General features: G+C 21.3%; 1 protein-coding gene across 5 annotated transcripts in view; it reads left to right on the plus strand.

Moving 5' to 3' along the window:
• The window catches only part of ckn (CRK like proto-oncogene, adaptor protein), a 92735-nt gene extending 83131 nt beyond the window's left edge, over window positions 1–9604 (plus strand). For 3 of the 5 annotated variants that reach the window (XM_086912568.1, XM_012492973.3, XM_086912567.1), the window contains 3 exons: window positions 445–831; window positions 2509–2955; window positions 8941–9604. In XM_086912568.1, coding sequence (XP_086768694.1) covers window positions 445–831; window positions 2509–2955; window positions 8941–9198 — 1092 coding nt within the window. In that variant the 3' untranslated portion in view covers window positions 9199–9604. The remainder of the gene's footprint in view (window positions 1–444; window positions 832–2508; window positions 2956–8940) is intronic. The other 2 variants (XM_086912569.1, XM_086912570.1) reach the window with 1 other exon arrangement.
• The last annotated feature ends 901 nt before the right edge of the window (window positions 9605–10505 follow it).

Below are 10505 nucleotides of genomic sequence, written 5' to 3' on the forward strand. Positions count from 1 at the left end.
TATTAAATTATAAGCAATTGAAATTTGCAAGATAATAGAGAAAACATTTCGTCACATCAACATTTTGCTGTATCTTTATCTCATTTAATCCAATGTGAAATTGCTTGTAACTTAATAATAAACTTCAATCGATATTTTTATATATTAACTTTTGTGTTTCTTTTTAAGCTCTAAAATTGAGTTTTTTTTGTGTTTCATATACTAATAACCTTATATATATTCTTCTTGTATATGCTTTAAATAAATTTTATAATTCAATATATATTCACATAAAACGATAACTATGGTCCATAATTCTAAAAATATTAATTTTGATACCCAAATCAATTAAAAACATAGATTAACATTTTAGTAAAATATTTCTCAATGTTTGTAAAATCGTTTCTTTTTTATCAATTATTTTAATCTTATTGTCTTAATATTTCATTTCAATTTTATTTTCAGGATGTAGTTATTCAACGAGGAGGTCCTGACTTGCCATCTCCCGATGAGGACTGTTCCTCACCTGTTTTGAGGTCTTTCCAGAGAGGAGGAAATGATACGACATCTGGAGCTACATGGAGAAGTATGTATGCAGCTTTACCAGCAGATTATAATATTGTTGGTCGAACTGGTTCACGAGGAAAATCTTTAGAAAGTTTAGAGGATGCACCTCTTGGATATCCTCCATCACCAGCACCTTCTACACATCCACAACCAATTGAATGGCGTCCACGTAGTTTTGAAGATGGTGACCTGACTCCTACAAATGATACTTCCGTAGTGGATGCAGGTGGAGGAACTCTTCCACGGCCAAGACATTGTCTTGTTCGTCCACGACCAGTAGCAAAGGTATAAAATATCATTTTAAATATATGTACAAAATAGAATATATATTCATAATTCAATTGAAAAGAAAATGATTCTTAGAACTAAAAATTATTAAATGAAATGAAATTTTAGATTCTATTTATCTCTTAAAAAATTTGTTTGAATTTTTAAGGATTAAAAAAAAATCATTCATAATAAATGTTTACAAAAATTATAAAATAATTTTATAAATTTATAAAAAATTTACAAATTTATAATTTTAATATAATTAATATAATTTATAATATAATTTTAATTTAATATAATTATAATATAATTATAATATATTGAATAACATAATAAACATTGTTTCCTTTCTTTATTAACATAAATATTTTTGTTGTAATTTAAAATAAAATCTTAAATTTTATATTAACCCTTTGACTACGGTAGACTTTAAGATGCACCAGCCGTACTATATAAAGTAGAAATTCAGTTACGATATACGCCGAGAACGGCGAAATTTTGAGTAGGAATGCATTTTTATTAAAACATATTTCAATAATCAAAAAACTGAATTTCACTACATTAAAACAATATTATTTATTTCTTTCTCTCTACTTTGAACTTAACTTGCTACTATACATATTGGAAATTTAATGTATTATTAAATTTTATTATTAATTATTAATGTGAAACTTTTTTTTCACAAAATATTTAATAATCTAGTAAAGTATAATTCGAAACATAGATAAATAATATATAATATCCTACATCATATTTCTTACATTTATATGTGTCTCACTTCTTTTTTATGTTATCGATATATATTAGCGCTTTGTGTTTTTTCGAATTGCTGCATTTACATATGGAGACGGAAAATATCTTTGTGTCAAGCATTCACTTTCGTGTAACTGAGATAAGATTTATTAGAATAATTGTCAATAAAATTTTTAACGTGTCTATAGGCGTCTTCCACGTTAAAAAATCAAATTGTATCGAGCTTTTAGACGCCTTTAGTCTCAGGCGATTACAATGGAATAAGCGTCAAGCTATAGACGCTTTCAGTATCATAAACGCAAAATTTCACAAAGGCATCCACAATAGTTTAGGGGTTAATTAGCGATTTTTATTTATATTTTTCAATTATATATAGCATGATTTGAGTTTTGAGAATTGCTAAGAAAAATTTATCTATTATTCTAACTGATAAATTCTAAATAATATAAATCATGCACTACAAAAAATTAAAAACTCAAAACATGTTATTAAAAATTTACATCTATAATTAGATACAAAAAAGCATAGCTATGTATCATATTACAACGAGATAATTCAGCAATTAGTAGTTTCAGCAATTTTGTATTTTTTACTAAAATAAAATATTTTTATAATCTTTTTTTAGATCCTGTAAATTAATACCATATAGGTATTATTTGTAAATATTTATTTGGTGAAGTATTATAATCGTAATTATACAGTAATTCATATATTTATATATTTGTTTATATATTTTTATTGTATTTATTAAAAATTTTTATTTAGAAATATTCAAAATAATTATAATTATAATTTTCAAAATTTTTCATAATTCTTTCTAACTCTTAAAAATAACGAAAAATTATGCATTTTATTCATTTAAAAATTTATTTTATTTAATTATTAATTTTATAAAATAATATTTATTATTTATACAATTGCATTGTTCTTTAATTATAGGTCACTGCAACTCCAGGACAATTTAAGTCATTACCAAGAGATTTCGATAACAAATATCAATTGACTTATGGACTTGAAAGTAGTCCACATCTTCCAAAACGTTGTCCTCCATCTCCTCCAAGACGTCAAAGTTCCAGAGATAACAATGCTTCTGGTGTAGGAGGATCAGGGGTTGGCGATGTTGTGATAGATTGCAGCGGACCAGTTCCAACTGCTTCTTGCGAGGAACATCATATACATCATCACCAACATCATCATTTGATTCATCATCCTTCTCCTCCACCACCTGCACCCGCACCAGTACCATCGACTCCGCCACAGATAAATCGACCACCTTCTTCTATGTCTCGTTCTTGGGGTAGCGTCAGCGTCAATGTTAATGAAGAACATGAATTAATAGCTTCTCTTGCATTGCAGCATCGTAATGGTTCTGATGCCAGTTTTAAGGTAATTTTATTCAATTTTTATTTTCTATTAATTCTAATAACTTAAAATTCTACAATGAACTTTTTTTTGTAATAGAATTACTTTTAGATTTTATATGATTGAATATTTAAAAATTCAAAGATCAAAGAAATTAAATTTTGTTATTATAAAAAAATTTTTATTAATATAATATAAGATATTTTTTGGAAAATTCCAAACTATTGGAAACCAAAGATCAAAACAAAGATAAAATTTATAACAATACCGGTTAAGACTTGTTTATTAAATTATAAACATTTTAAATTTGTATTTCATGAAATAGAACAGAATTATGACAGAGATAAAACTCTTCTCGTATTATTTTCATCTCGCTTCTTCTAATGCAAATTTTATTTGCTTATATATTTAAAAAATAAATCTTTCAAAAACATTTCATATAAATGTTTCATTAAATATATATATATAGTATAAAAAGTATTCGTTAGTTTAAATAAAACTATCAATAGTTTTTATTCAAACTTTATAAACTTTATTTATATAAAAAAAATGTTAACAAAAAATTATATGCATAGTTAGAAATTTTTAGAAATAAATATTGTTAGAAGGACTATTTATTTATTTATTTAATGAAAATATTAACAAATTTTGAGAAACTGGCGAAAAATATATATAGAATAAATAGGCTGTGGATTTTTATCTATATAAAATATATATAAAAAAAAAATATATATATGGAATATATATTTATTTTTATATTCATAAAATACAAATATATATGAAAAATATATAAATATTTATACAGAAAATGTGCATGTATAAATGCACATTTATTAATATTGCATATAATAATATTTGAATTGATGTAATAGATATTCAATAATTTTATTTTAATTAATAATTATTTATAATAAATTTCCATGATTGATATTATAATAAATCATAAGTAATTTTTTCATATTTGTAAAGCTTAAATGTTCACGTTTTTTAATCACTATTAATTTACATGCTAAAAATAAATGTTCTATATTGTAAGATATGATGGGTACATATTTATATTTGCACCAATATTTTTGTGCACATAAACTCTTTTTTAGTATTAGCGTTTAATATTTTTATAAATAAAATTGGCAATTTTAGATATTTCGAATATATTCGGATTCTTTTTTATAACTGTTTAGAAAAATATTTTTAATTTTTTTCTGAATCTGTTCATCGTAATTATCGATACATCTTATAAATGAATAATTATATATATAATCTGTTAAGAATAAATTAATAATTTTAATCTTTTTATTGACTGATAATATTTACAAGTATTATAATGTATATTAAATTTTAAACAATTTGAAACTGTTGAAATGCTTAACAATATTAATTGTAACGATTCCATTTTTGTTAAAAGATTCAACTACTTATTTTTAAAATAAAAAATAAGATATAGTAATTTTGGTCTTACAATATTATTATTGTTATGGACAATATTATTATTTATGTGTCTAGATTTTTAATTAACAATTTAATTCTAATTAATAGTAGTAGTGGTGAATCATCATTAATGATATAACAATACAAGTATTATATCTATTCAAATTTTATAATATTATTATTAATATTTTAATTAAATGTATATATATTTTTTTAAAAATTAAATATTTAATAATTTTAATTAAATGTAATATAAAATTTATAGTTACCTATGATACGAATACAATGAAATAGATATATACGAATACAATAAAAATAATATTTAACATATACAAATATATATGCACTTTAATTGAAATATACAAAACATATGCAATATATAAAATAATAGTAACATATAAAATATGCTATTTGCATTGAAATTAAAATTAAAAATTTTATAATAGAAATTTAATAATAAAAGAAAAAAAAATTATATTATAAATTTAGAAAACTAATATAAAACTCAAGATTATATTTATTATGTAAATTTTTGAAATATACTGAGATTTATGAACCAAGGAATAAATATTGAGATTGAAAAATTTTAAAAAATAATCTAAAAAATAAACATGAATCTATAATAAATGAATAATTCGAAAAATTAAGTAAAAAATTAAGTAAATAGATAAATATAATAAACATTACAACTGAATTTAAAAATTATCTTCAAATTAATATATATTTTTTACAGGATATTGGATATTCTACTACTTATAAAATAATAATTAATAAATAATAATTAAAATAATTTATAAAAAATATTTCAACGAATTCATAATAGAAAGAAATAATTGCAATTTGCGAAAAAGTACATAAATAAAATATTGAAATCATGTCATATTTACTGATGCAAGTAAATATATTTGAATGAACGAAATATGGTAAAAAAAAATACCAAGTACAGAAAAAAAAAACTTGTCAACTGTAATGGAGAATATCTTTGTTTGATCAGTTATATTTTGAGAGTATTATGGGGTATGAATATGGTCATACATGATTTCAAAAAATGACAATTTTCAAATAATATATTTTTGTAAATATATTTTTTGTTCCAGTATATAAAATATCAATATACAGAATGTTTATAAAAATGTGGGACACTTTTGGAGATTCTAGATATTAAAACAACAAAAAAAGTTCATATACACATATATAATTGAGAAGTTATAAACATTTTAAGTTTATATTAGATAGAGCGAGATGGCGAAAAAGCGAGAACATTCAGTTGGGTGCGCGGTAGTACATATTGCAATGTCGTTTGCATAACAAATCCCTTCGATAAAAGTAAATATACTGATACTTTTTTACAATTGATTATTTCAAATGAATTTCAGTAATGTAATATAATGTACATATTATGTAATTCCTTATTTAACAAAAACTTATTTCGAATAAGTTAAATTCCAGAATATTAATACATTACTTTATATAAATTCATAGATAAATTATTTTATGGTACAAACATATTATTTAATTACAAACATTACAAACATAAATCTAATTGAATTGTTATATGACACTCAATCTGTCTAATTACCGAAATCTATTGGAGTAACACATTCCCATAAAATTTCAGATTAAAAAAGTTGAATATATTTTTTACATATAAACTTGTTTATTCTCACATGTACAAGAAAATGATACTATGATAATGATAGTCTAATGATACTTAAATCAATTTGAAATTCATAGATCAATTAGTTGAAAAAATTAGTTGAAAAATCTTTGTTTCTTTCATTTGAATTCAATATTATTCAGATGACTGAGATTATGATATGAGATTAAAAAGAAAAAAATAATAATGGAGAAATTCAATATCTATATTTTAATCATACTAATACTATTATAAATTCGTTATTATTCACTATTATTCACTATTCATTATTAATTTTTTTGAATAAAATTATTTTGATTATTTATTATTATTGTAAAATTTAATTTTATTTAATTAAAATTATTTATTAAAATTTTATTTTAAATAAATATTTAAATATGTTAAATTATTTCATCAAACTATGAATTTGACTCCAATACGATACGATTACGTGTTATTAAAATAACGTTGCAAACAATTGAATGCTAATTGTGGATATTAGAAAAAGAGACTTGATAAAAAGAAAAAATGAAATAATAATATTCGAAATCGAATATTATGTTTATGTGTATTAAATATAATGAAAGCCTAGATCAAAAATCTTTCCTATTGCTAAGATACTATTCCTTTATTGTGGCCTCAGTTCATAACGTTTATGTAATGTATATCAGAAATAAAAATAAAAAAAAATTAGCAAATTTGTAATATTTAATCGAGTATATATAAAAAAATTGCAATATATATGCATTCTTTTATAGATATGTGATATTAATGTGTAATATTGATTCATAGTGATATCCAGATCGACTACTATTTCTCTTTGCATAAGAATAAGAAATATTGAGTGCAAGTGAAATAAAGAAATAAAGATAAAGATTTGTCAATGATTTGATTGAATCTGAAATTTAAATATCATTATTAATTGAAGTATCATTAGTACTTCGAACTTTTTTATACATATGAAAATAATTAAAAAAGCAATTGTATATAAAAAACACATTCAACTTTTCTAATTCGAAATCTTATAGAAATGTGTTTTCATTTGTTTCTATAAATTTCGGTAACTACGGCAGGTTGAATGAAATAAAACGATTCATTTATGATTTTAAATGAAATATTGTGTAATCATCGTATAATTTTAATATTGTGGTATTTGCTATATATATTATTATTCGAAGTAATATTCTTAAATAACAAGTTACATAAATTTTAATTTGCATAATTAAAATTTTTTTAAACAATATAAAAATGTTGTATAGTTACATTATACGGTATTTATATACATTATTGTATTACTTTATACTTTGAAATTCATTTGAAATAATCAATTATATATAAAAAAATGTTAGTGTATTTACTTTCATCGACTCTGTCACGTAAACGATATTGCAATATAGTATTCGTCTCACTCTATCTAATATAAAATTAAAATACTTATAACTCATTAATTAAGCCTTAATAAGCATGTGTATATGAACTTTTTTATCATTTTGATGTCTAAAATTCACCTTTAAAAATATTTCACATTTTTATGAATACCTAATATATATATTGTTAACAATTTGTAATATTTAATCGAGTAATATATATTATCAATCGCCAATGATATGTTTATATAAGTAGTTAATAAGTGATGATCGCACATCTATAAGTAGAATTCAATAATATCGAAAATTTTTTACAAATTGATTATATGCAAAGAAAAATGTACAAAATGTTTTTTATGATATTTCACATAAATTAATTAACTTATTGTAAAAATTCAATAGTTATTTTGTATTTAATTTATAAAAGTTTTGGAAAAGAAATCATATATTTTATAACAAATATTTTAAGACCAAATATATAAGCATTATCTAAAGAATTAAAAATAGATAAATAAACAATTCACAATTGTTTTATTTTACTTATAATAAGAAAAACTGAATAAAATAAAGAGATATTAAATATATATACGTTTAGTATTTAAAGCTAGAACTAATATGTAATATAATATTTTTATATACAATTAGCATTTTATCAAATGATTTTATCAATGCGTTTAAATAGTTAATTTTAAATATTCGTAAAGAATTTTTTACAAGTTGAATTCTTATAAAATAAAATGTTTTATTTACTTTTTTTTTATTTTCGAAAAAATAAAAAATTCATTCCTATTTATAAATGCATGAAATAAAAGCTTCAGAGAATATATTTTATTTTATAATTGTTTTCTTGAAATAAAAAATATAATGATCAAAAAATTATTATTTCATAACTATTGAAAATTTTAACTATTTTATTTAATGAAAGTTTGTTTTATTATCACTAATAAATACAATTAACGTTTAAAATTAATGCTAATATCAATTAAAATTATTTTAAAACACTTTATACACATTTTATATACATATAAGGTAAATATATTCCAAGAACAACTTTGATTGAATCGATTTTAAAAAATACTAACTACTAAAATAAAGAGATATATAGATAAACAAATATATATAAAGATAAAAAGATAAACAAAAGATATATAAAAGTATTAGTTAAGATTTAATTATTAAATAAAAACAATTTAAATTTATTGCATTAAATTTTAGAAAATTTTAAAATTTTACTTTAAAATTTTTTTTAATAATTTTATTATTTTTTTAAACATAATATTGTTCATCATTTCTATATATATATTATCAAAATTTATCAGCTATTTTATCAGCTTTCAATTTAAATATATATATACATTTTTATTATTATTTTGAACATTTAATTGTCTTAAATATTTAAAAAATATTCATTGAGTTTTTTTTATTTTTTTTTTAATCTTTTTTATGAAATATTTTTATTTTAATCTAAATAATATAAAAATTAGAAACATGATTAAATAATATAAAAACTTACTATGATTTTTCTGTGTAATCATCATATATTATATAATTATATTAATACCAAATATATTTTTTCAGTCGAGTTCCAGTACAGAATCAGACTCATTACCATTTGCAAATGAGAATGCTGGAACGATAAAACAGAGAGCAGCACGCGCACAAGAATATACAAGTGGTAATACTGGCAACAATTTGCAAAATCATGGAATAAGCCATCATTCTGGTGGTAGTGAACCAGCTGATGTTTTGAATGACATTGGGAATATGCTTGCAAATCTTACTGATGAACTTGATGCTATGCTTGAAGAAGAAAAGCGTCAAGGCTTGAATTCATAATTGCTATCTTTATTTGTATCCTATCTTTTTTTTTCTTTTTCTGTTTTTGTTTTTGTTTTAATTAATTAGTGCTACCATAAAGAACGCAATTTCTAGTTGATATGAAACAAAAGTTGATATGAAAATACAGATTTTTCACGCTATGACATATAATATGGTAGATCATGAGTGCATACAATTCGCAAGATTAAATAAATAAATGTCATATATGAACTCAGATTAGCTTGGAATTTTGCATTTTAAGATGATAAAATGTTTGACATTGAATGAACATTAAACTACGTTTTATTGTATTAGTTTACAACACAAGTTATATTACACAAATAATAATTCCTGTTATAATTGTATGTATAGGTTAATGTAGTGGATTGTATTCTTCCATATTATAATTTTAATTCTTTATTCATTCCTTTATTTTTTTCATATAGAACAAAGCTTCTTATTTTTTTATCAAAATATTATAAACATTCTTTGAAGTTTTCAGAGATATTTGAATATTATGCAATTTTTATAATTTTTAAATTTCTCCAATATATTTATTTCATGTGTTCTTTTAATTCTTATACTAATTCATATAATTCATATACTAATATCATAGATTATTATTTTACATTATGTATATATTTTTAATCTTATTTTTAAAGAAAGTTATAAAAGAAAATGTATGTTAATAAATAAGAACCATTTTTAATAAATAAATATAATAAATACTTATAATGCCTTATAATAAGAAGACTGCAAAAGACATCAGTCTAATCCAATTCACAATAATTTACATTTCACTTTGTATATTTTAGATTCACATAGCATAAAGACTGATTCTCTGGAAACTTCATTGTTATCAACATATGTACATTCCAATTAGTATATTTCCTTTTCCACTTCCGTCCTTTGCTAAAATGATAGCATATTAGATTGGGACCTTCATAACTGTTGGAACTGTTAGACATTTTGAGATTAGTATGATACACAGAAAGAAACTTCTGTCCTTCTCCACAATAAAATAATTCTTCCATTAACATCAAAAAAAAAAAAATATTATTGAGTCAAATTGTTTTGATGATAAAGCATAATTATATCTTTGACTATATTATGGTACAATTTCTATAAGAGTTTATGATAGTTTGTATGAAAACATTTACATCTTCCATTATTTGAACTTGAAAAAAAGTTCTCATAAGACTGAGAACAAATCAACATGAACATTTGACTGCCAATTAAAATTCAAGATTATACAATTTAATACAGAATCATACTGCAATTAATATTTTATATTTATTATCCGTACTAATATAGTGATGTATGTA

The sequence above is a fragment of the Apis florea genome, unplaced genomic scaffold, assembly GCF_048593485.1.
Source record: "Apis florea isolate Af1SG1 unplaced genomic scaffold, ASM4859348v1 contig_3391_pilon, whole genome shotgun sequence".
Lineage (NCBI taxonomy): Eukaryota > Metazoa > Arthropoda > Insecta > Hymenoptera > Apidae > Apis > Apis florea.